This window comes from Drosophila grimshawi, unplaced genomic scaffold (assembly GCF_018153295.1).
Source record: "Drosophila grimshawi isolate 15287-2541.00 unplaced genomic scaffold, ASM1815329v1 contig_44, whole genome shotgun sequence".
NCBI lineage: Eukaryota > Metazoa > Arthropoda > Insecta > Diptera > Drosophilidae > Drosophila > Drosophila grimshawi.
Genome location: NW_025063240.1, coordinates 11,463,073 through 11,489,877, shown reverse-complemented (window position 1 = coordinate 11,489,877; position 26,805 = coordinate 11,463,073). Strand labels below are relative to the sequence as shown.

At 40.2% G+C, this 26,805-nt stretch overlaps 2 protein-coding genes across 2 annotated transcripts; both read right to left on the bottom strand.

Annotated features, from left to right (window-relative positions):
- Positions 1 to 2,718: 2,718 nt before the first annotated feature.
- On the bottom strand, positions 2,719 to 5,129 carry LOC6557727 (asparagine synthetase [glutamine-hydrolyzing] 1). Its single transcript, XM_001984516.3, has one exon. The coding sequence runs from the start codon at positions 4,608 to 4,610 to the stop codon at positions 2,913 to 2,915; it is 1,698 nt and encodes a 565-aa protein (XP_001984552.1). The 5' UTR covers positions 4,611 to 5,129; the 3' UTR covers positions 2,719 to 2,912.
- On the bottom strand, positions 5,129 to 7,307 carry LOC6558771 (probable asparagine synthetase [glutamine-hydrolyzing]). The gene has a single exon (XM_001984517.2). It carries the CDS (start codon positions 7,284 to 7,286, stop codon positions 5,589 to 5,591), a length of 1,698 nt encoding a protein of 565 aa, XP_001984553.1. The 5' UTR covers positions 7,287 to 7,307; the 3' UTR covers positions 5,129 to 5,588.
- Between the last annotated feature and the right edge of the window lie 19,498 nt (positions 7,308 to 26,805).

Below are 26,805 nucleotides of genomic sequence, written 5' to 3'. Positions count from 1 at the left end.
GAGCAAAAAATAAAAATAATAAAATTACTGTATAATGTTGATGACAAACTGAATAACTATGGAAATGTGACATTCTCACAGTGCCTGACAGAAGAAAAAAATCTCACATCATCGATCTTCTAAATTGTAATCAATTTTAAATTGTACGCTTAATTCAAATTTTTAATTGCGCGCGCGCATAAAAAGAAGCAGCAGCAGCGAGAAGAAGAAGCGAAAGCAACAGTCGCACAAGCCGTGTGTTAAAAATGGGCAACAATTGCTGTATTTATGCATGTGTATGTCCCTGCATGTGTAGGTGTGTGTGTCACAGTGCGTATCAGTGTGTGTATGTGTGAGAAGTGAAGTCAGTGTTTCGGCTGCGAAAAGTAGGTGAATGGCTATCCGGGTGGGAATGGGCATGCACACAGATGCCAGAGTGTTGTGGAATTACAGGCGCGGCAGAGGGCAGAGTGAAGAGTTTGGGTGCGGGGCGTTGTTACGTCGTCGTCGTCGTTGTTGTTGTTCGTTGTGCACAACATATGAATCATCTCACCGCGCTGAGCGTGACGGCGTCCAGGAATGGTGTTCAGTAGGTGGGTGGTTGTGTTGGGTTGGGCGCTTAGCTCAATCTAAAGCTAAAAAGCTAAAGCGTCAGCTCAGGCAACGTGCCAATGTAAGAAGAAGAATGTTGCCGCTGCTTGACTGCTGCTTGACTTAACTGCTGCTTGTCACTGGTGGCTCTTGTTACGTTTTCGGCTAAATGGCAGCGACATAAACGGCTAAGCGCCAGCGTCGCAGTCGCCGCTGACGTCGATGTCAAGCCTCGCTGCCAGAGAGAGAGAGAGCGCCACAAAACAAAAAGCGAATAATAATAAAGAAGAGGAGGAAAAAACATATATTTATGGAAATGGCTGAATGAGATAATATGTCAAACAATTACTAAGCAACAACAGCGACTTGTTTGCTCATTTCTGAGTGACAGATAGACAGAGGAGAGAGAGAGAGATAACGAGAAGGAGAGAGAGATAAAGAGAGCGCTCTTTTGAGTAAGCGAGCGAGTGAGCAAGCAACAAATTAGCATTGCATACGCAATTTTCTATTTATAATAAAACACAACAACAGCAACAACAAGGCAGAAAAAATATTACAAAGCGCTGGCCGTAGCTTTCGTAACTATTTTTAAGAAAAACGATAAGATATCCGCAGTCTTTGGCGGCGTCAATTGTTTCAAAGACAAACAACCAGCTGTTTTAGCTGCTTTTTAATGAGCCATTTGGTCAAACGTGATTAAGTTAGATTTGCTGGCTGCGCTGCCTCTGCCGACGTAGAGACTGCGACTGCGGCCAAATTTGTCAAATTTAAATGTCACATGAAAAGCGAGCAGAAAAAAAATATAAATAAAATGAAATAAAATAACGGAAGTGGAGGCGAATGCGAATGCGTGTCTTGGCCAAATAGTTGCATGATCTTTTTTTAACACGCTCACAGATACGCACTCACACACACACATGCCCAAATACTCACTTTATTTGCAAATCCGGCTGCTGTTGCTTCTTCTTCTTGATTTTCTATCTCTCTCTCTCTCTCAGTTCGTTTTACGCTCAATATTTTGTTTTGGGTTGGGTTTGGTCTGACGCCAGCAAGCAAAGCAAAGCAGAGCAAAACACAACAACTGCTGCGGCTGCTTGGCCCCCTTAGCCAATGTTAAGAATTGATTTTCCAGTCGGAAATCTAACAAACAATTCGCAAAGCACACAAATACGCGTCTTAAATAAATTCTATGTCGGTACAAGCACAGCCAATTATTGAACAAATTGCCAGACGAGAGATCACAGTTTAGTGTTTTTCTTTTCTTTTTTTTTGTTGCCTCCTCTCCGCTCCGTTATTGGTTATTATTGTTGTTGTTGTTGCGCACAGTTTCACTTTGGCAAATTAAATGTCATTTGTTGTTGCTCTCTCTCTTGCACTGTCTTTTTTTTCTATTTCTACCGTTATTGGTGACTGCTGAAGGTGGACGTCGCAGTCGCAGCGCCGTCTGCTGCCGCGGGTTCAACACAAATTCCAACGTCTTCAAAGTCTCGTCTGCTGCTGCTGCTGGCATTCGTGAACTTTTTCAGTGACGCGCTCGGTGCTTGCTTGCTGTGTGTTCTCTCGCTCTCTTCCTCTCCCTCTCGCTCTATCATTGCTCATGGGTCAGTTTTGCACTGTGAATTTTGGCCGCTTAGCGGATGTTCTTTTCGACAAACATCACATTTTGTTGCACATTTGCAGTGTGTGTTTGTGTTGCGCCTATTTGCTTAATTCTTTTCACACTTTTTACTTAAGTTTAACACCGATTTTGTTGCGCGTTGCGAAAAATTGCCTCTTCTTGCTCATCGGTTGTTGCCATATATCGATATATATATTTAACAGGGTTGCATGCGCAGTCGACTTGGCGATAAAACATCGCACGAGAAATGCCAGTGCTGCCTTGAACTTGTTGCAAAAGTCTGGCAACCTTCTTCCGCAAGTCAGGCGCCTTCTTTTGATTTTTTTTAAATATAAAAAACTCTGATAAGCATTTTTGATAAAAATATGTGACAACGATAAAGAAAATATTTCCGGGTAAGCCCAGTGATTTCGAAAACCGCACGCGTATCCAATTCAAGGGCTGCCTTATCAGCTGCAATTACTTTTAACCAGAAGCGGTGGTATCAAATGTGTGGATCTGGGGTGTCAAACAAAAAATGAGCGCTTGTGTTCTGATAATTAATTATTTATTTATTCTCGTTTGCAAATACTGTCTACGTCGGCAGTTCTTTTGTGGAATATTGAATAAACGTATTGTTTGCGTTTTGCACTCCAGTGAATTCTGCTGGCAATTGAATTTGTAATATGCTAAATTTGCAAATGAAAACCAGGAAATTTAAAACTCAAATTTGATTGTCAACTATTTAAGCTCTTTCTCGCTCAGTCTCTGCCTCTTTATTCTGATGCACCGCCTGTGCCCTACCCGACGGATCCTCCGGACAGCCCCAATCGAGGCGTGGCACCCATCTGACCACCGTTTTTGCCGCTGACTCGCCCGGAAACTGCTGCTCAAAAATGCAGCGATAATAAAAAGCCTCCTTCGTTGTGGGCGTATTGAAGGGGAATCTCTCGCCGGCCAATGCGAACTCCTCGTCCCCCACATGACTGGTAGCCACACGGCGTATGCTGTCAATCCAAGCGTAGCCGACGCCATCGGAGAACTGCTCTTTCTGCCTCCACAACACCTCATCCGGCAGATAATCCTCGGCAAATGCGGCACGCAACACATACTTCTCCATGCGTGTTTTGTGCTCATTGGTGAAGGTGTTCAGTTCACCGGGAATCTTGTCCTGTGGCCGTATGTTCATCACATAGTTGACGAATGCCGTGTCCAGGAATGGAACACGCAACTCTACACCCTTCGCCATGGCCACCTTGTTGGCACGCAGACAATCGGATAAATGCAGTTGCTGGACACGCTTCACCAGCTCCTCGTGGAACTCTTGATAGTTGGGTGCCTTGTGGAAGTATAAATAGCCCCCAAAGATCTCATCGGCACCCTCGCCGGAGAGTATCATCTTAATCCCAGTGCTCTTGATGTAGCGTGCCAGGAGCAGCATTGGCAGACTGCAGCGCACGGTGGTCACATCGTAGGTCTCCAGATGGTACACAATATCCCGTATGCCATCCAGCGCATCCTCAATCTCAAAAATCAGCTCTGTGTGGTCACTCTCTATGTATTTGGCCACCTGGCGAGCAGCCTCAAAATCCGGCGCATTGCGTAAACCCACCGAGAAGGTTTTCAATTTGTAGTCGGGATTAGTTTCACGCATAATCTTCGTGGCAATCGAGGCAATCAAGCTGGAATCGACTCCGCCGGAGAGCAGTGCAGCAAAATGCACATCACAGTGGAGATGGGTGCGCACCGCTGACTCCAAACTGGTGCGGAGCAGCGACAAATCGCAGGCCAAAGTGGGCAACTGTTGCATCCATGGCTGCTCAAAGTGGCGCCAGCGACGCATTGCGCCGACGCGTCCAAAACGCGCCTCTCCCGGCGTAAAAGTCTCCACTCGCTCACAAACGCCCACCAAACACTTCATCTCCGAGGCAATCCAAATGTTGCCCGCTGTATCCTCGCCCAGATACATGGGTATAATACCAATGGGATCACGGGCGAGTAGCAGCTCCTTGGTGCGCTTGTCGTACAGGGCGAAGGCATACATGCCCGTAATATGCTGCAGCAAATCCACTCCATAATCCCGATACAATTCAAGTATCACGTGGCAATCGCTTTTCGGTTTGTAGCCACCACGTCGCTTGGCAATCTGCGCCGCAAGTTCCAGATAATTGTAGATCTCGCCGTTGGCGACGAGTATCAAGTTGCCATCGTCGGAGACAAAGGGTTGATCGCCCATCTCCACGCCCACAATACGTAGGCGTTCGTGTACCATGGCCACTCCCTGCTCGGCGACGACCACAACGCCAGTGGAGTCTGGTCCACGATGCCGCTGCCTGCCACTCTGGCGATAGGCCAGTTCCCGCAATGTATGTTTACTGCCGTGAATGCATCTGGCTGCGATGGCCTTGCCATCGCTTGAAAAAATGGCAAAAATACCGCACATTATTCGAAATGCGTTTTCCGCCTTGCGCTCGCTGTCCGCTTTATTGGCAGGTCCAATTGCAACTGATTAAGTTTATGCCACACTGTCTGCTTTTATAGCTTTCGCCGGTTGCGCAACAATGCTGTCACTTTAGCCTTTTTTCGCACAAATTTGTTCTTGTTAAATTGCAGTTAGCAAGCTGGTTTGCTTACTTTATTGTAATAAAAACACTTATCCGTTTCTATTACAATAGTGTTGTTTAAGTTTGACATTTTTAGCTAGGCGCATTACTTGGATATTTAAATGCTAGCTGCATATTGATATATTCACAATTGTAAAAGAGCTAAGAGCGCAGCACTGGCAGCATACAGTCGAAATTCCAACGACGAGTTGCGTCAGGCAGTTTCGAGCACATGTTGTTCGTTTTTTGTTTTCAATTCATACTCTTCATTACCTGTCTCTCTCTCTCTCTTCTCGCTATCTTTGAAAGTGTCTTTTGCCAGCAAACCTTTTGATAAAAAAAACAAGAAATATCACTGTTACGTTATTATTCACGTGCTTTTTATTAAATCATTAAACATCAAATGAACAATTTCAAGGTACTTCTATTTTTAAAATTGGCATTCGCAAGTTCCTTAATAAAAATGCGAAAATAAACTGATTGAGAAAACCTTACAGCTTATTTTTTAGCATTAATAATAAGCAATTAAAAGAAAGAGAATCTCAGCAACTTTCAATAAATGAATTACAAGAAAAAGTTTGCAGTTAAAATAAAATGTAGTTCACTTTTAATTATTTAATGGAATGTTAAATAGCTTAATATTTTAGACTTACCATTAATAATAAGTAATTAAATTGAGTATATTAGTAATTTTAAATAACTCAAATACAAGAAAAAGTTTGCAGTTAAAAAATGTAATTGCTTTATGATTATTAAATGGAATGTTTTCAAAACAAACTACCACCAAAAACTGAACTCTCAAAACAAAAGAGTAATATTTAATAATCGATTGTACACTTTCCATAGCCGTTGTCGTGTGCTGCTTGGGCTCTGCCCGAGGGATCCTCTGGACAACCCCAGTCCAAGCGTGGCGCCCACTTCTCCACAGTGTTGGCCGCTGACTCGCCCGGAAACTGCTCCTCGAAGATGCAGCGATAGTAGAAGGCCTCTTTCGTCTTGGGCGGGTTGATGGGAAACCTTTGCTTCGCCTCCAGCAGCTGTGCATCGCTGACATGGCGGGCAGCAAAGTTGGGCAAGGCATCGATTAAGGCATAGCCAACGCCATCCGAGAACTGTTCCTTCTGGCGCCAGAGTACGGCATCCGGCAGATAATCTCCCGTGAAGGCTTGTCGCAGCACAAACTTCTCCATTCGCCACTTTCGGTCGCCGGTGAACTCATTCAATGCACCTGCCATCTTGTCCTGCGGTCGTATACCCATCACGTGGTCAACGAGAGCCGTGTCCAGGAAGGGAACACGCAGCTCCAGACCTTTGGACATGGTCACCTTGTTGGCACGCAAAATATCGGAGACATGCAGCTGCTCGCAGCGAGTGATCATTTCCTGGTGGAACTCCTCATAGTTGGGTGCCTTGTGGAAGTACAAATAGCCGCCAAAGATCTCATCGGCACCCTCGCCGGAGAGTATCATCTTAATACCAGTGCTCTTCACATGTCTCGCCAGATAAAACATGGGCAGACTACAACGCACAGTGGCCACATCGTACGTCTCCAGATGATAGATTAAATCTCTTACTCCATCCAGACAATCATCCACATCGAAAGTGATTTCCGTGTGCTCGCTCCCAATATGCTTGGCAACCAACCGGGCATGCACAAAGTCCGGGGATCCTGACATGCCCACGGAGAAGGTGCGCAACTTATAGCTCGGATCGCGTTCTCGCATTATTCTCGCCGCAATGGCTGCGATCAGACTGGAGTCCACTCCGCCGGAGAGCAGGGCACCAAAGGGCACATCGCACTGCAGATGTGAACGCACTGCTAGCTCCAATTGCTGGCGCAGATGCTTTAGATTCACTTCAGCCGTTGGGATTAACTGCCTCCAGCTGGGCTGGTAATAGCGCACCGGCGAAGGCAGTTGCTTCACTGTACCCATAGCCATGTGTCCCGGCGGAAAGACCTGCAGCTGATCACAGACGTTCACCAGGCACTTCATTTCCGAGGCAAACCACAGATTGCCCGCCGCATCCTTGCCCATATACAGTGGTATAATGCCAAAGGGATCACGGGCCACCAACAGCTGCCGACGTCGTCGATCGTAGAGAACAAAGCTAAACATGCCCGTTATGTGTTCCAGCAACTTATTGCCATGCTCCTCGTACAGCTCAATGATGACATTGCAATCGCTCTTGGGCTGATAGCCAGGCAAACGTTTGACAATCTTCTGGGTTAACTCAAGGTAGTTGTAAATCTCACCATTGGTAATGAGGGCGATGTTGCCATCTCGAGACTGCAGCGGCTGATGTCCTGTTGCCACGCCTATAACCGCCAAACGTTCGTGCACCAAAGCCACGCCCTGCTCCTCGATAACCAGGATGCCCGTGTCATCGGGACCACGATGGCGCTGCTTGCCACTCTGCCGATAAGCCAACTCCCGCAAACTGTGCTCGCTGCCTTCAAAGGATTGCGTTCCAATTGGCTGACCATCAGCGGAGAAAATGGCCAAAATACCGCACATATTTAGTATAATTTAACAAATATATATATATAATATAATATTTAATTTAATTAAATCAAAAGGATGTTTGAAATACTTCTAGAATATCATTTTTGTTTTATATATTATTTGAAATCCCGAATTGAACTTTTCACTTTGCACTAGTTTCAGCAGTAACTGTTTTCGCTTTGGCAGATGAAATAGCTTTTATAGTTATTTGGCCAACTAATTTATGCATAATTTCGGTTAATTAATGCACATGAATCAATCAAAACAATCGCTAAAATGCATGATAATATCACATTATTTTTCTAATACTTATTTCGCAAACTAAACACTGAGAAAAGCAAGACCTGCAAAATATAATTTATTATCATTATAAACAGCGAGCCATTATTATGTTAAAAACAAAATTCATACAATAAAAAACTTAAAAACAAACTGAACCAATATTAATGAAATATTACTTGAGTAAGATTTATTTATAAACAAATCTCCAACATTTGAGACAGTAATAATAGTTTTAGTGTATATTTTTCCCACAATGTAAGATGTAAATTTTGTTTATTTTGTGCATAATTCAAAAGTGATTTAATTAGCACTTTTATTAGTTAATTGAGTGTTTCGACAACTTGGAATTCGGCATATTTTTTTTGAGTCGAGTTTCAGAGCATTGATTAAACTGTTATTAGAGCTTGAAACTATTTATAAAGCACAAAGAATTGAAGAAGGGGAATGTTTGAGTATTCCTGGGAACTGAAAGGAAAATTGAATTGAAAGGAAACTTAATTTAAATTCCAGTGTGTATATTTAGTATGTCAAACAAAATAAATCTGTTTTGAAGTTCAAGTCAATTGCTATTAAATATAGTATCTGATTGTGATTAGTTGGCAGAGGTTAACTGCAAAGTTAATCATTATTATTATGCACAGTCAACAACTGGCAACAGCTGGCAACAGCTGGCAACAATGTATTTGTTGCATTTTCCAATTGATCAATTGATTAAGTGTTTAAGCTTATATTTTTCTAGTATTTGGCATGCGACAAAAGTGCAAACGAAGCTTTGCACCAAAAACAAATGTAAACGAAAGCTTTCCGCTAACAGAGAAATGTAAGCTAACAGCAAAAAAGCTGCTACTGCTGATGCTTCTGCTGCTGCTGCTGCTGCTGCTACTGCTGCTGCTACGGCTGCTGCTACTGCTGCTGCTACGGCAGCTGCTGCTGCTACGGCTGCTGCTACTGCTGCTACTGCTGCTGCTGCTACGGCTGCTGCTACTGTTAACAGGTGGTTTCAATGCGTCTATGTTGGCAGCTCGGCGAGATAAAACCATGTGTTTATTTAAGCAGACATTTTAATTGTGCGTCCAACACGTCGCCAAACAAACGATAAGGCAAAAGGAAAACAAAAAAAAATCCAAATTAAAAATAGATGATGTCAGCAACTAACACAGATAGTAGCTAACTAGATGCAGTAGGCAGTGACGCCCCGCGCACCGCTCCTGGACAATTGCTTGTTGCTTCAAATATTACCGCCAGTTGTCTTCGTCGTCATCGTTGTCGACGTCGTCGTTGGTTGGTTCGCTGTCGGTGTGCGAAATGCCGAACGGTCATTCAGTAGCCGTTAGAACGCGTCGCAGTGCGGCAGGAAGTTGCGTATTCGACGCGTTGCCTCAACCAAAGCGCTTAAAAGAAAAGAAAACATAATCCCCGAGCGACGTTTTGATGTGCGGGTTTTTCGTAGAGCGCGCGCGTTTTTTGAAGTCTGCCTTTCGGCTGCCGGCTGGCAAGGTGTTAATTAGTAGAAATTTAATTAGTTGCAAGGAATGTGCAAAAAGGTAAATTGCCCTAATGTGGCAGGATTTCTTGCGATAAGGAATGCTGCGGCGTTGTCTTGTGCCTTTTTCAAATTGAGCGCCAAGCGTAAAAATGTTAACAACATCATTTCTTGAGTGAAACGTTGCCAAAGTGAATTTTAAATGAATTTCCACGCAAATTTAATAATGTCAATGGCAATGGCAACAAACAATATTGGATATGCAATTATAAAATGATAATCAAAGTGTATAAATAATAACGCAATGTTAATAATACAACGGGAAAATTAAATTATTTTGAAGACTACCTGAAATTTATTAAAGTAAGAAATGAATTTAAAGTATGTATTATTATTTATTGATCTACAAAGTAATCAAACATTTTAAATAGCTTTATCAAAATAAAAAACTTTTCATGTATATGGAAATCTTAAAATTTTATTGCAAGCAAACAAGAAAGTTTTATGAAGCTAAAATGCATAAAAATGTAAACAATTTTGAACAAAAACTTTTAGATGGAATTTGTGTTCCAAAATTGGTCCGATATAAAAAAGAAATATCAAATTAAAACCCAATAAAACCAACTTAGCAGTCAGAGCAGAGATAAACAAAAAGTCGAATCGAATCCAAGCATGACCTATTACTGTCACGTCCAGTGCGAGACAGGCCGGGAAGAGCAAACAACTTTCGGGTCACGTTTGACATTTGGCCTAACAAAATGATGGAAAGCAAGTTTACTGGCCCAAACAAAGAAGACTCACTCACTAGCTACATAGCTAGCTAGATAGATATATAGATAAAGGAGATGCAACAGCCATACCACAGCAGCAGCAGCAGCAGCCACACATTACAAACTCTTAGCAATTAATTAAAAAGTTTTAACGCTCCCAAATCAAATCAACAATTTCCGCAGGTATTTTGGCGTCAAATTGCCCGCCTCCCAATTTCAGCCGGTGAGCTTCTAGTTCGAGTTCGTGTTCGAGTTTTGGGCTTGAGAGATTTGGCAAGGGTTATTTAGTGGTAAACTGGTAAGCTGGCTGAATGTCGGATCGATGGATGGGCTCGAATGAAAATCGATGCGCATTACTGCAGCCTCGCTGCGCCCCGAAACCCATGAACCCACAAGCAACACAACAAACTCCCCCCCCCCCCCCCTCTCTCTTTCTCCCTTCCTCTGTCTCTGTCTCTGTCTATCTCGTGGCAGTAACAAAAATAAATTTAATTTTAAAATACAATGCGCCCCGGGGGCTGGGCGTTGCGGACGCGGATGCTGGCGGTGTCGTCTGGACTGGACTGGTCCAAAGTCAGCACTTATCCAGTCAGCACTTGACCCCTTATGTCCAAAACAGAAAAAAATAATAATAATTCCCAAACGCTGCCTGCTTAGCTATTTTTAAGCTACGCCAAAAATTTGCTGCGTAGCATTTTCTAAAAAAAAAAAACAAAAAAAACAAACAAACATTTTTTGGCATGCATCTAATTGTGCTCAATTTAGAAACGAATATAATTAATTTGAAATTTGGAAATTTGACGCAGGTATCATAAATTTTGAACGACGTTTTGGGTAAATGAAATACTTAAGTTGCTGTGTGTTTTATGGATAGTTTTTATTGAGCACTCGATAAAAATTTAAAATCTAAATAGAATCTAGATATTAAACGTGCCTCGTCTATTAAAATTATCAAAGTTTTGCTAATGATTTTCGTTGCTTGTGACACCAATTTCAATGTTTCTTGCTGTTTTGGCAAAAAAGAAAAACTTTTGCTTAACAGCCGCCAGGCGAAAGGGCCAAAGAAACACCAAAAACAACAAAAACAGTAAAAAAAAAAAACAAACGAAAGCCAAGTCTGCCTTTCAGCACCAGCCAGGACACGCCTAGAGCTAATTGTGTACGTGGACGTATGTATGGAACGGACGTGAGAAAAATGAAAGTGAGTGTGAGTGTGTGTGTGTGTGTGTGTGAGTGTGTTTAGCTGTATGTCATAATCAAATGAATGCCCAGCAATAATTTAACACGCAAGCCCCATGTCCATGCTACGACTAATGGCTATGACTAGTAATCGCACCAGGACAACAGAAAGAAAGCAAAAAAAAAAAGAAAAAAGAAAGAAGAAAAATGCGACTGCTGCAGTTGTTAATTATCCGTTTGGCGCATTATGTTAGGGGCCGTAGGCATGTGCTCGCATTAACTAGGACACTTGCAGGATTAGGCAGAAGGGAAGGCGGTCAGCACAGGCAGTCTAGGACTGGGGTGTGCATAATGAGTTCGAGTTGATTAAATGCCACATTCATGATTCATTCATTCATTCATACAGCAAACGCTAAGCAAATGTTTCAGTCGAATTTCGTAAGTTTTGGGCGAGTTTTGTACAAATTTAGCTATTTAAATTTACAACTGGTTAAATATATAATTTTGGGTGTAGTCTTAAGATGAGATACAAATTTCGAATAGTTGTAACTACACAAGCTATAAATACTATCGAGACTAGCTTTGAAATATTTTTTTGTTTCGTTAATGGAGGGCCAAATTATAATTTTCTCATAAATTTCAATCTTTATTCAATGTCTTCTGTGTGTCTCAAAGTTGAGATGCAGACTGAGAGAACTCCCCACTCCCCCTGCTTCAGTGCCACACTCTGAATACGCCCTTGGCTTGTATTAACTTAATTGAATAATGCATACATTTTAGGGCTTTTATACATATGATGAACAATCAGTTAACTTAATCCAAGCGCCAGTTTCAGCTAATGCCATTTCACAAAACTGATAAAAATATGTATTTATGATTTGTGGTAAGAGTTGTTGACGGGCACATGACAAACTATCCGACACTTGTCACAGGCTATGGGCACATTATCAATCTCTTGTGACAGGGTCACAATCACATTTTTCCAGCAGCCTTGACACTGAGGCGCAACTTGTGTCTTGTGTGTGTGGGGCGGGGGCGGGGGCGAAAGACTAGACGGGCCAAGGCGAGACAACCAAATGCGGCGACAACAGAATTGCTTGCAGCTGGGGCAGGCGGATGGGAAGTGGTGCATGAATGCTGAGGTGTAGAAACAAGCTGCTATGATTCCCATGATTGGATCAATGAGACGCACACCGAAGGCCAATGGACCAATGGAGAAATGGACTTGGCTGCAGGCCAATGCGAAGGTTGCGTTGCTCTGACAACACCAAAAAAATACACCCGAGCACTATGAAAAGAAATAAAAACCTGTTGAGTAAATGTCTCACAAATCAAATTGCATTGTTCGAATGCTGAAAGACAAATGCTTACAACGTTCACATTGTTGACAGCTGCCAACACTCTCTGGCTTCTCCAAAAATTTAATGAATTTATTTACGCTTCAATCACACGCAATTTATGCCAATTCATGAATAATTCGAACATTAAGCGTTTTGTCAATTGAGGCACAAAGCATCAGGCGCTGCTTTAATTTGTTGCAGCAAATCGCTGTTGAGCGTGAAGCGTTGAGCCTGTTGCCCCTTGTGTCGTGTTCTGTTCTGTTTCATGTGGCATGTACTTAATGGCCACGTTTCGCTAAGCAGCTCAACGGGAGCTGTTCAAATTCCAGCAGAAGATGCCTTGTAAATGTAATAATGCGAATTACAAGTATGGAATGTTTATTCATTTACAGTCATGTTGGGAGGGCTCACATTTGTTGTAAATTACATACTAACTGGGGCAAGTGGGAGGCGTAACTGGCTAATGGCCAAGCCAAGCCAAGCCAAGCCAAGCCAAGCCAAGCCAAGCCAAGCCAAGCCAGGCCAAGCCAGGCCAGGCCAGGCCAACTAACCATTGAACTAGCCAACTAAAAGCAACAATAATGGCCAAAGTCAAGTGCGCTCCCCAGACGCTAATAAACCTGACAGTCTCTCAACCAGTTTTTGTTAGTTAATAGTGCCAATTTTTGTTGTTGTTTTCGCTGTTTTGCTTCTTTTCCTTTGTTTGTTGTTTTTCTTTTCTTTTTTTTTTTTTGGTTTGATAGCCTAGTTTCAAGCGCACAAAACTTGTAGCTGCAGTTGCGGCAATTTCTCTAAAACTAGAGAAAAAAACCCACACGCAGAGAGCATGTTTATTTTGAAAGTTTGCTGAAATACCCTTCCAAGCTTTTCAGCACCCATAACTTTGTCAGAATTGAACAGATTTTCAATTCCAACACCTGTTTGTTCTTTGTTTATTGTTGTCTACATAAATTGTATTTTAAGAATTTATAACAGAAGCAGAATTAGAAAAAACTTGTTCAGGTATTTGCAGTAAACATATTTAAATATATATTGTAGCGGAATAAATATTGGAGCGGATCCGAGATCAACAGAGTTCAATTGATATGGCAAAATGAGAGCAATTCAAGAGATTAAAATTGTTTATAGACCGGCTTTATGTACGGTCTACAGATAACGTTTCAGACTTTAAATTCCAAATTTATTTGCAAGCCACAATTTTATAAGTTGTTTATTATGATATCTGAATCAAGGTAAAGTTTCCTGTAGTAAAAGCAAACTTTTAGTGGTAAACAAAACAATTATTAGTATGAGAAAAATAAGTAGAGTTTGCAAATTTTGTGCTTCTGTCAGAGTATTCATATTGCCAACATGTACATGTATAGTATATTTGTTGTTGTTTATTTATGTGTATGTCAAATTGCTGTCAAGGCTCCATCGGAAAGCATTGGCAAAAACTGCAACCCAGAAAACTCACACCGAATACTATTGTGGCCAGAACTTTTGTTGGTTTAGCGAGGATTTTTGCCAATCAAAAATTGTTGCCTTTGTGCTGTTTTGGGCCATGGCAACAAAACGCAGTCAGCCGGCTAAACGAATTAGTTGACTTTAATGAAAATTCCACACACCCCAAAAAAAAACAAAAAACAAAAAAATCAAAATCACTTAAGCTCTTGTTGGCTCTACATCCACAAGAAATAAACAAATTAGAGAAATAATTACAGCAGGCAAAAGCGTTTGCCAATTTGGCAAGACATTTATATAGATATATATATATATATATATATATATCGATATGCATGTTTATAACTAGTCGTGATTGATTGATCGCTTGGATTACCAAATTGCAGTTGATATCATTACTTATGGCTGTCCAATTAGGGGCAAAGGCAACTAATAAAAACTAATAGAAATGACTCAGAATTCGGTGGCACTAACTAATGTCTATATAAACAGTTTGTTGTTCATCCAAAGTTTTTGTGATAAAAGAAGCTGTGACTATTTAAACACACACACACACGCACACATAGCCAAATCATGGCATACCTTTTTATATACATATTTGGCTTAATTTTATTTTGTTTATTTTAGGCAAATGTTTTAATAGCCAAGCGACAAAAACAACAACAATTTCATTCAGATGTGCGACATTAAAATTTCAATTTTGCAATTTGTGTAAAAGAAAATATAAAATATGCCCAACCAAACCAAACCCCTCCCCCAACACATTGTATGCGAAAAGTGGTTACCGTGTGTGTGTGTGGAGGGGAGAGGGGGTGGTAGACGTAGTCAGTGGGGCGTTGCCAAGAATTTGTTGTGTATTTGCTAGCTGATAAAAATTCACTTGATACACTTTGTCTGTTTATTTGCCGCAGCGCCAAGCATTTCATATGAGGTGCCCAGGGGGGATGGGGTCGGTTGGGTTGGTGGTGCTGGAGCTGAACTCGTTAGAGCCACAGACAATGGCGTCATATAAAACTAGCAGACAAATGTGCAATTGTAAATGCAATTGAAAGTAAGTAACAACAACGTTATGACCAAGAAACCACAACAAAACATTATAAAAATGGTTGCAAGCTTTGTTATGGCTGCTATTTTTATAAACTGATTAACAGTTGGACTATAACTAAATAGATGGGGATTATGTGGCAGCAGATTAAGCCGAACGTATCCCCCAAGAAGAAACTTAACTCATGCCAAACTTCATTGAAGCCAAAAGGTCAAATCCTTTAACATTGCTCAATTTATAAGTTATCCTTCGACCCTTGCTACAAGTGGAAGTGGAAGCACAGTGCAAAGTGCATGTGTAAATACGGGCAAAAAGTCAACTGTCAACTCTACCAAGTAAAAGTACTCCGGAGTACTCATAGTTTGTTTATTATTGTTGCTTTCGCCTTTTTTGTGTGCCTTGCCCCAATGCGTCGCATGTTTGCTCCACTTTTTGCTCTTTGCTCGTTGCTCGTTGCCTGCTTGTTTGTTTGCCTCTCCACAACTTCCTCGTTGTTGTCGCTGTCTGTTAACAATGCTGCAACGGCTTTTAGTAAAACACCGATAAAAGTCGCATTAAAATATCTTTACAAAAAAACACGGCACATTAACTGCCGCGTTGCCCTTAGGCGGCCAAAACAAACACAAGTTAAGGCCTCATAATTGAAAAATTAATTATACACTCAGCGCACATCTTAATTTATTAATTTGCTACGTATTTACAAAAGAGCCAAGAATGAACAAAAAAAGACCTGATAAGCCAGCGATCGAAACAAACTTCAAGTAAAAATAAACAAGCACAAAGTACACAGACAAACGTGTAGTTTGTCATTATCTGATAATGGCAAGTGAACCGAAATTATAATAAATATTGCTCTGGAATTCTAAGCATAAGAACCACAATGGAAATGGTCTATCGATCACAGAAATGTTCATTTTACAAGCGAATTTTTTTAAGTTTCATAAAACTTGGCAATCTAAGAGAGTGTGCATGGTTGCGAAACTTATAAATGGATTGCCAGTGATCAGTCTTTCAGGTTTTTTAATTTGTGCAAGAGTCAAACTTTCCCAAGCCATAACTTAAAAAAACCAGTGATTTTTGGTCATGATTTGACCTCTAGAATAATACTACATTCAAAGTTGAAGACATCCAAACCATGTTAAAATATATTCAAAGTTGAAAAAGGGATTCTAGTTTTAAATTCATGTTAACAAAGTAGACCATAACTCTGTCAAAACCGACACGATTTTCAAAACCTCTTAATCATGGTTAGATATCTAGATTAATACTACATTCAACGAATGGATACTCGATTTTAGTTCGAAAAACGCTTTCATTGCACAATAATCTCCTATTTCTTTGGTGTCAGCATTTAATTGTACTCTTTCATTAACTGGAAGCCAGAAATGTGGGAAAGTTGACTAGAAGCAGGGAAGGGTTAGCTTCTCTCTCTACAACGACAACGCCGCTGTTAAGGAAAAACATACCCCTTTTAATTCTCTTATTTAATCATAATTTAATGCGTTTCAACGTCACTCAAAGTCAAAGCTGCTTGACATCACAATTATTTTTCAATCCGAATAGGAAAACAACCCCCGAACCCAATTTGCGACCCCCAAGCAATATCAAACGCTTTTGTTGTTAATTAATGCAAAGTTTGTCAGTCTGTTGACTACTCCCATTTCAATTTGTCCTCTGGCAAATACTGGCGAACAAAAAATACCATTTTTTCTCGAACAAAAAGTGCATCGAAGCTTTACTTTGTTTTGGATTATCGCAGTGCGTTTGGTATTGTGTAGTATTGGTTTTATGTAGCCTGTCATTGTTATGTTTTATGATCCTTCTGTTGTTTTTTTTTATGCTTTTTGTGGAAATCAAGCCTAATATGCCTCGGGCTCTCTTTCTGTTTATTGCTTGCCATTATTTAAATTGGCTTGCAGTTTTTAGTGCCTCGTTTTAAATGAACCTAAATTGTATAAACGCCACGCAGTAAGACAATTTTATTTCGATTTCGATTGTAAGTCGCTTAAGCAGTTTATTTGCTTAACGCTTCGGGGTGGTACATAAATCTGCATTATTCAAATTTATGTTGACATAAACTCAATTAATGAGCGCCAAAATTGAGTGAGACGCAGCAGCAATTCTGCTGCGGAATAACGAAATATTACAAATGAAAATGAAATGAAATAGTATTTTCCTTTGGCATTCCTGCATAATGGAATAAAGTGTTAAAAGTTATGCAAAATCCAAAATCCTCATTAAAAATAATAAAATTCATTTATATGCATCAATGCCAACCGCATCAATTTATCATCTACATAAAATATGCTGTTCGACTAATGCACTTTCGGCATCAGGAACCAAAACAGTGGCTCATATTTAATGCAAACGAGCAAATCACATGATTAGGCACCATTTGGCTATATCGTATTAAAATAAATGGAAAAATGCAACGATGCTAAAAATTAATTGTGTTTACGCCTCGTCTGTTTTCAAATAATGGTTTATTTATGTGACCAACCAGAACATCGATTTCGATGCTTGCACGTGGAAAATAAATTTAATTAAAATGGCATCGACAGCTGATGGCTGCCTTATTCAATAAAAATGTAATTGCATTATACAAAAAATGTTAATGTGTGTGGGTGTGTGTGTGTGTGCAGGTGCACATAACAATTTTTCAATAATTTACATTAACTAGAAGCTGAAATTTTGCACGCCGTAAATAAAAACAATAAAACTGCGTCGCCTGAAAGTATGCAACACGTTTTATTGGCATTTATATTGCGCATACGCAACGTTGATATAACAAGTTCAAAAAAAGTCTACGTGTTAATCATATTTCACACAATTAAACATCCCACATATTGACTCTGACGTGTAAAAATTACACACAAATAATAAAAATTGCCAACTGTTTAATTTGCATTAAAATCAACTGCGACGCACAATTTTGTTTATTTTTCCTAACTTTAACTATTTGGCAGAAATCCTTGATAAAATGTAATATTTAATATGAAATGCCAGCGAAAAGTTTTTAGCAATTTTTCAAGGACTTCCGCCACATTCTCCTCTTTGATTAAACCCTTTAATTAAAGTGCTTCTGCTGAAGAAATTAAAAGACTCAACTGCAGCAGAGTTCAGAGTCTCAACAAGCGTAACGAGTACTAATTACCTGCTGACAATCTGGCCATCCTCTGACTCGGACAGTAATTTATTTTTAAAAAGCGCATAATTACCCAGAAACGAGAATCGTATGAAACAGCAACAGCAACAGCAACATCAACAACAGCGACAACAACAACAACAACAACTGTTGCTGTGCACGGTAATTATTTGATATGTCCGTCGTGTTCGCCATCTACAATGGCAGGGATAATCACAACAGAAGCTGGCAACACTTCCTGCAAGTGCAACTGCAATTGCAGCCAACTCAAGTTGCATGCTCCATTTCGATTTTAATGGTCGCCTTCTGTCTGCAGACGCTGCTTATGCTCGCGTTTTCTTTCACGCTCGACGTTCACATAAATCGTAAGTTTAATGCGAAAATATGGCAATGAGGAAACTGAATCAACAAGGGTCGCAACACTGGAGCACCACTGTGCATGTTGCACGCTTCTGTTAATTTTGTCTAGTCTGCCGTGGCCTGGCCGCCAGTTTATCGTTGCTTTGTGCATGTTAGCCGTGTCCTTGGAAGGAGTAGTTAGCGCGCCTTTGTCTGCTACTGGCATCGTCGACATGAATCAAAAACTTAATTATTTTCAGCCGCACGATGGCAAAATGTTTTGTGCAAACAAACAAGTCAACAACCCAACAACAGAAAGAATTACAACAGCAACAGCAACAACAGCAAGAGCAATAAGTACAACAACGATAAAGGAGAAACATAAATTTCCAGCGGACATTTTGACGCAGCTCGCAAAAATTTTACAGCTCTTCTGCAGCAACAATGCAATCGCAAGCATATTTACAGTCAATTTGCTACTAACCACACCACCTCCCCTCACCTCACACACCTACGGATTTATGTGTCCGTGTGTATGTAAAGCGGAAAGAAGGGTATTCCGCAGCGCTACTACGTGATCCAAGTGTCATAAATTGTGTGTGTGTTGTTTTTTTTTATAGAACAAAAGATATAAACGCAACACGCATTTCAAATGTATTTTGATTTAAGGGACATGGTTTGCTGCAAGAATTTCTAAGAAGTTCAACAATATTTGTAAATTGAATTCGGCTTAAGTTTTTGCCATTTCTAAAAATGACACCATCTGAATACAAAATTGTTTGTTCGAAAAGTTCTCTTTAAGTAGCTGATCCCTATTTCTGGAACTCTCTTGTAAAGTTGCAGCTATTATTCAAAATCTCCCTTTTGCATAACGCTGTCGGTTAATATTTTTGTATGTTTACTTATTGTGTATTGAGTTTGTGTGGATAGAATTTTTGAAGTTTAAGCGTGAATCATCTTATTTATTTATAAACTTCCACTTAATAATATACATAATATGCGATTCCAAGTTAAAGCAGTGCAAAGTCTTAATTTGAAGTTGAAGAACAGGTGCAATCTTGCCAACATATCTGACACATAATAAATAGATGAAGTTAATTAAGGAACGACCCTCGTATATCAGACTTTATGCTACACATTTCCAGCAAAACTCTTGACACATTCGTTGCTGCATACCACGCGCCGGATAAATGTCAGCAAGGAGCAACAGGAGGAGCAAGAGGAGGATAAAGAGGAGCCGTCAGTCCAGGCACTTAGGCGGCGCCACTCATAAACTTGTAACATTGTCAACCTGCTCAGCGCGCGCGACATGTGGAAAGAAATGTGGAGAAATGTACACCCCTCAGCTCTCCCTCTCTCTCTCTCTCTCTCACTCTCTCTCCCTCCTTCTCGCTCTCTCGTTGCCCCCTCTTTGCCACTGCCCCGCACCTTGTCGCCAATACTTTTTCATTTAACACGATGTCTTTTATGCAACAGGATGCATAAAAATTTCCGCACGGCTGTTAAAGCATGTCCTTAAAAAACACTGCTCTTTTGCTCTCTTTATGTGTGTCTCTGTGTGTGTGTGTGTGTTTATGCGTGTGTGTGTGTTTGTTACAGCAATGAAATATTGCTGTAAAGTGGCATCCAGGCCAATAGACAGCTCGGCAGTCAGCAATCCGATTACGCGTAAATGCATCCTATTAAAGAGCCTTAAATTGAGTTTTATGACTTAATAATGTGGCAAGGCTGTGCGGCAGCAACGGAACGCATATTCATAGTCTGCATCTCATACAGAGTCTTGCAATTATCCGCAAATGTCGCAGCTAAAGGCTGACCAATGCAAATTGTGGCCGGCAATTATTGATGGCAAGTTGCAACATCCAGCCAGCCACTGGCCACAGTTGCTGCATCAGTAGCAGCCACAATCAGCACCGAGTAGTGGTCATTAACTGGCACGCACTGATTGAATTTGACTTGATGTTCATGTCACTTGGCCGCCTGCCTTCCACTTGCCAGAGAGTAACCCATTGCCGCAGGCGGCATTCAAATGTCGGCTACTGGTTGCTCTGCCCCAGCTGCAATGCCACACATTGCAAGCGTGTCTGTGGGTGGCTGCAAAAATAAAAAAACACTTGACATTTGTAGTGCTTGTCTTTAATGCTGCAAAGGATATATATAAGGAATCATGCGACACACAACATGAAGCTGGCTGGCTAAAAATTTAAGTGTTTGGATGTGTTTTTGTATGTGCTTCTGGGTTGCTTATTTTCATTGTACGCAAGCTGTCATAAATGAAAGAATAATATAGGTAAGATAGAAAGAATGTTTATATTAACTGCAAAAATTATTCAATTATTAATTAAGTGCCTGAAGAGTTGGAAATTCTTAACAAAGCTGAATTTAAATATGATTTCTGATGTTTCCAGGTCGGATTTGAAATACCTAGAAGTAACTTCACAATATACAAAACTGAATTGCTCTTAAGAAAAGTTTCAAAGTCTTTTACTTGAAAGTGCATTGAAAATTCGTTGTGGCGCCACAATCGGGATGCCACACTTGTTATTTCTTGCACACACTTTAGCACTTGTCGTCGCTGATAAACGAGTAATACGAGTATATATCCCTTGTTATTGTTGCCATGAGTATTGCTGATGTTGCTGCTGTTGTAGCAGCAGCAACGGGTGTTATGCTTCTTGTTGCTGACAACATGTAGTGGCAGCAACACTCGGCTTGTCTCCACTTGAAATCTGTCAACTGCAACTATTTATTAAATTATATACTGCCATTGTTAAATGTGAATGACTTGGCTAAAAGAAAGAGGGTGGGCCGGGAAGGGAGAAAGAGAGCGAGAGAGAGAGAGAGAGGGAGAGAGAGTGGCAGAGACAGCCCCAAGTATTCACTGGCATTGTCCACAGTTGACAGTTTTTTTTTATTTAGATTGGATTGAATTTAAGTACTTCTAGATTTTATTCTTTGTCCGAATTGACAGCTTTATTTTAGGCATTATTTAATAAATGCGATTTACTGTTTATTTGCCTTACAGCTCAGCAAATCTCAGCAGGCCATGTCCAAATCATGTAATAGACAACACCCTCGGCCTCTGCTCGATGGCTCAGTGCGGCATTAGGCAAATTGACAGCAGCTTACAACGATTTGCAGCACCTTAAAGCGCCAACAAATATTGTCAAACTCAAGGAGAATTCTCAATTGCTGCCACCTGCCTACTTCTCGCACAAAATACCAAATACAAAAAAAAAAAACACCCACACTTGACGAGGAGCATAAACCTCTAAAAAAAAATAAAAGATAGAAAGTAGGTGCGAGGGCGGAGGCGGAGGCGTCAGGTGTAGCCCAAAACATTACAATACAATGAATGCCGAGCAGGAGGAGGAGCGTATTTGCCTCAGGTGAGTGTATTTGGTTGCTCTCAATGTGTGTGCTATTTAAATTGTGGCTGTTGAAGCTTTTGTTGTATTGTAATTTAACAATTTCAATAGGTTTATATTAAGCTTGCTTTCGACTTTTATTAAATTCCAACTATGGTCATTCAATTTGGAAATAAGATTTGGTTTTCCTCAATTAGTTTATTTATACGAACTTCATTTAAAAATATTATTTCTAAATATAAATACTGTTTTGATATAGATGACAAACTGGGGCCACAAATATAAATCGGTTCAGTTTTGCCAAAAGTTATATGTGTAGGTTTAAATGCCCATTTATCTGCTTCAGCAGCTTCAATTTATGTGTATACATTTATAAATACTTATCATAAATAAGCGGTTTAACTTAATGGATTTTGGCGTTATTTGTGGCATATGCTCAGACAGAGCTCAGTATGAATTTGAGTCCATTACACACTTGAACATAATGCGAGATCAACAAACTGCACTTGTTGTCACTTACCAGGCGCTGGGCCAAGAAATTAAATATGATAGAGTGGGAGTGAGTGGCAGAGAGGGAGAGTGGGGGACGATGTGTTGTGTTCTTCTATTTACATTAATCAATTAGATGCCGCCGACGACAGCAACAAGCCTGAAAAGAAAAAGCAAAAATATTGTCGCAGTGGCATTGTGAAAGGCGCACAAGCCCCAAACAAAAGTGGCGTCAACGGCAACAGCAGCAAATAACAATAACAACAGCAACTAACAGCAACAGCAACAGCAACATAAACAAGAAAATACCAACAGCTATTCAATGTCAATCTCATATTTCAATTATGTTTTATAAATGACAGCAGACAGACTGGCGGTGCTCTTTCTACATTTATTGTTCTATATATTTCTTATTTTTTTCTTTTTTTTGTCTGCCCCCATAATGGTCGTTATTAAAGTGGTCAAAGTGCCACAACTTCATGCAATTATGAGTTTTATTCAGTTGCCCAATTAGTTGGCGTTGGCCAAAATGGCAATTGCCAATTAATCGCAGCTGAGAAGTATGCAAAATCATCCATTTTGCTTGCGAGCAAAATTGCGTACGCTAATTGAAGTCGACTCGTGGCCTGATCGAATTATGCAATTTTAATTACATAACTGTGCACAGATGATCAACTTGGCTGACCTTTTGCCAGCTGAATGCACAAAGGCCAGGAATATTCAGAGTACAGCACAGACTTGAAAACAATTTAATGCTGTCAACAGAAAATAGAATACTTAATGCAGAAGACAATTTATAAGGATGGTCATTTAATACAACAACAACATTTAAGACAGAGTGTTGTTCTAGATATTTTGTGTATATTTATCGTATTTATGTATTTACCTATGTCAACCCGTGTCAAAAAGAGTCTGAGCCGTTAGCATGCTAAGTTGTTGACAGCAATGAAGGGCAATCGACCTTAAGACAACTGCAATTAAACGGAATTTAACTTTTTTAAACTAAAATACATACTACATACATATTTGCCTCTCAATTTCTGAGACCCAAAGAGCAGCTGTGAACGCATAAGCCAGGCGACAACAGCTCAAAATGTCTAAATAATTTTATGCTAATTTCTTTTGCTATGCAAATTTCGTAAAATAAACAGCAACCAGCGAAGGAAATAACCAGTCGAGTAAATGCAACAACAGTCTTAAAGATTACCACCCAAGAAAATACCCTACAGAATACTCCATATGCTGGATGACAAACAACTTAGATGATAGATTGATTTGTTGATATTTAGTTGAACATTTTCGGAATCAATAAGCAGTTAATAGTCAGATAATAAATCATTATAAGTGACCATAAGGTATAAGTGGACATCATTAAGGTGCATAAGAAGATAATGGATATTTATTTTATTTATTTGATATGTTTATCTACCACAGCTTAGCACAGGGTATATTAGCACCTCTGCAAGGACTAACATGCATCTAAAATTGGAAGAGGTAACTTGGTTTTCACGGTTTAGCATCAACTTTGTCACGTTTCTTTTTATAAAAGTGAGTTTTGATGCAAGTTAAACTTGGGGATGGGTGATAGAAATTCAAAATAGACACGGATAAAGTGAAAGGCCGCATTAGCATAAATCAAATGATATCGCTAACTTTTAATGACACCAAACTTTGCAACACATTGTTAAACAACTGCAATCGCAAAACCGAGTTTTGACTAATTACAACAGCAATAAATATGTATAAAAAAATTCAAATAAAATAAAATGTGCCCCGCTCCCTTTTTTTTGTGTTCAAGCATTTGTTGGTCGAGTTTCTCGAAAATAAATTGAGTTTTCGAACTGTTATTGCTCAAATGTAATATCAAGATTTGTGAGTTGTGACCGCACCGGCAATTTATCAATTTTAATGGCTTTTGAATGACTGATCAAATGCCTCTTGCGAACCCTGGTGCGCCTTAAAAAGTGGCCACTTATACGGCTTATTGCCTTTTTTCTTTTTTTGGCTAGCGCAAAGAATTTTTTATTTTTTTATTTTGCACACAGAACCCACTGAAACCAGACCCAAATGCTGAGGCACTTCGGTGTTTACTCAAATCAGCAAACGACCTCACAAATAAATAGCTTTGATTCGAACCGAGAATATGTATAAAAAAGAAGAAGAAGAAGAAGTAGTCCTCAGAAAAAGGACATCAAAGCGCTTGCTGACGGCTTGTGGGCAACTTAAACGCATTTTCTGCATAATAATGCGTAACAGAAACAAGAAGCGCCAAACAATGTTTGGTATTTTATAATGACACTGCCATCCCTCTCCCTCTCTCTCTCCCTCTCTCTCTCTCCCTCTCTCTCTCTCTCTTTCTCTCTCTCTACTGAATATTCTCTAAAGCATATTCGCCCTTTTATCAGTTTAGTTCGTATTGTAACTATTTAAATTTAAAATTGCTAGATTAAGTTTTCTAATTTTGTGGCAGCCAATAGTATTCGAAATCCTAAATCCTTATTAGCGCTTTTTGGCAGAAAGGGTTAGCTGGAACGTCAGCGAATGTCCCTTTTTTTTGTGCCACTGAGTAATTTTTCTATTTTCTGCTTTGTTGCGTCCTTTCAAAAGCACACCCATGTTGACCGTGTACAACATTAACCCAAATCCAAAATGTACACACACACATACATATTACAACTTGAGTCCTGGCACTTGACATAAGGTATTACTTCCACCTCCCTTCTCTATATATCTCTATCTCTGTCTCTCTCTCCCTTTCTCTGTCTCTCTCTCTCTCCACTCAAGTCGAAGACGCTCGTTACTTGTCCCTTTCAGCATTTTATTGTCTCTGTGGTCGACTTTTAGCTAAATGAATCAACCATATTCTGTGTACAAAAAAATGTCCTTGTTGGCAAAAAAAATACGTTTTGCCACCTGCTGCGTTTCCCTTGGCTGTGAGTGACTGACTGCCATTTGGAACGCATTTAGGCTTTGTGCCTGAAATTAATTACATCGACTCATCGGCTGCTACCCACAAAACGCCCTAATTGATTACTTAGTAAACGCCCAAGAAATGAATAGAGTAAACATTATCGATAATGATAATGCCAGAGGCCATTTAATAGTGTGCATTGTATGAAGAGCAAAATACAAAGATCACCATTAATTCAAGACTTTATATTGTTTAACCCATGAAATGCCTTTGATTGATATTTCATAGACACTGTGACAAAATGTTGACTTCAATAATTATTAAAGGATTGTTAATAATGTCTTGGCCCATAAGTGATTAGCTTACTACTCGTTATGTACTTAGTCTTTATTCATGCTTGTAAGCCGCTGTGGTTAGCTGCCATCTTCGGCTAATTATCTTTAAATATTACGCACACACATTCAACCTAAGAAGCCCTCAGCAGAATCTAGTCCCGCCCACCGCACCACAACCCTCTCCATGAGGCCAGTCTATAATGTTCCATTGTCAACACATTGCTCAAAATGTCGTCAAGCCCACCGCAAGGCTTAAACGCTTAATAAATAAAATAAGCAGCTTGCTTGTTGCCATATCGATGGGTTGGCCTTGCCTTAATTGTTGATGTTGCTGTGGTTGTTGTAGTTGTTGTAGTTGTGGTTGTTTCTCCCTCTTTTATTGATGTTGTGCTTGTTGTTTTCATGCAGGGCATGATGCACCATTGAAGGGGGGACCAGGCATAAATATGTCAAGTGTTAATTACTGCCACTTAACGCAGAGCACAAACTCAAATACAAGCACAACAAGAGGAGTGTAAGCAGCTGAGAGAGAGGCGTGTAAATATGACTTTAATCTACTTTCGAGAGTGGCTTACGTAGCTCTACCTGCGCCCCTCTCTCTTCTCTCCCTTTCACTGCAGAGCTCAGAAGCCGCAGCAGAGAATGAAAAAAATAAATACAAAGCCAGGCAGACAGACAGAGACACACACACACAAAGACAGCATTCACACACTTGTTACACACCCAATAATACGCTTTAACAAGTTTCTTATGGCCATAAATTCAACAAGCCAACAAAAGCTCATAAAAAGGGCTGACTTCAAACCCACACCTTCACAGCCATAGCCACAGCCACAGGCAGCTCCAGGCCCCTGGGCTACTTGTCTGGTTGGATGAATTGCTGGCTGCTTGGCGACTTTGCAACTAACCCCAACAGCCGCTGCCTACATAAATAAAAGCTAACGTTGCAGACATGCCTTGACATTTCATATCATATCACAAACACACACACACACACACACGCATACACAAACACACTCACATACATACACACGTACGCACAACAGCAGCAGACAGGAAATTTCACAGGAACAAGAATATCCTGCGCAACAGCAAAAAGAAGAGAAAAAAAAAACTGCAGCTAACAACACATTTGACAGGCAATAACAACAACAACAACAACAACCAGCCCAGTACAAAGGCAACAATGAGCTCTGAATGACGCTCTTATCGGCCATATTTATCGACAAACCAGCCCATTTCCTTCTTAAAAGTCTTACTTACTTGGCTCGAGAATCGCTTTTACCCTTGGCCACATTTCCTGTGTGACACGGTGAATTGAATAACAGTTAGTTAATATTTATGATTGTGATAAGTATCTGCTACAACACGAAATGGACACTGATACTGATAACAAACTAAC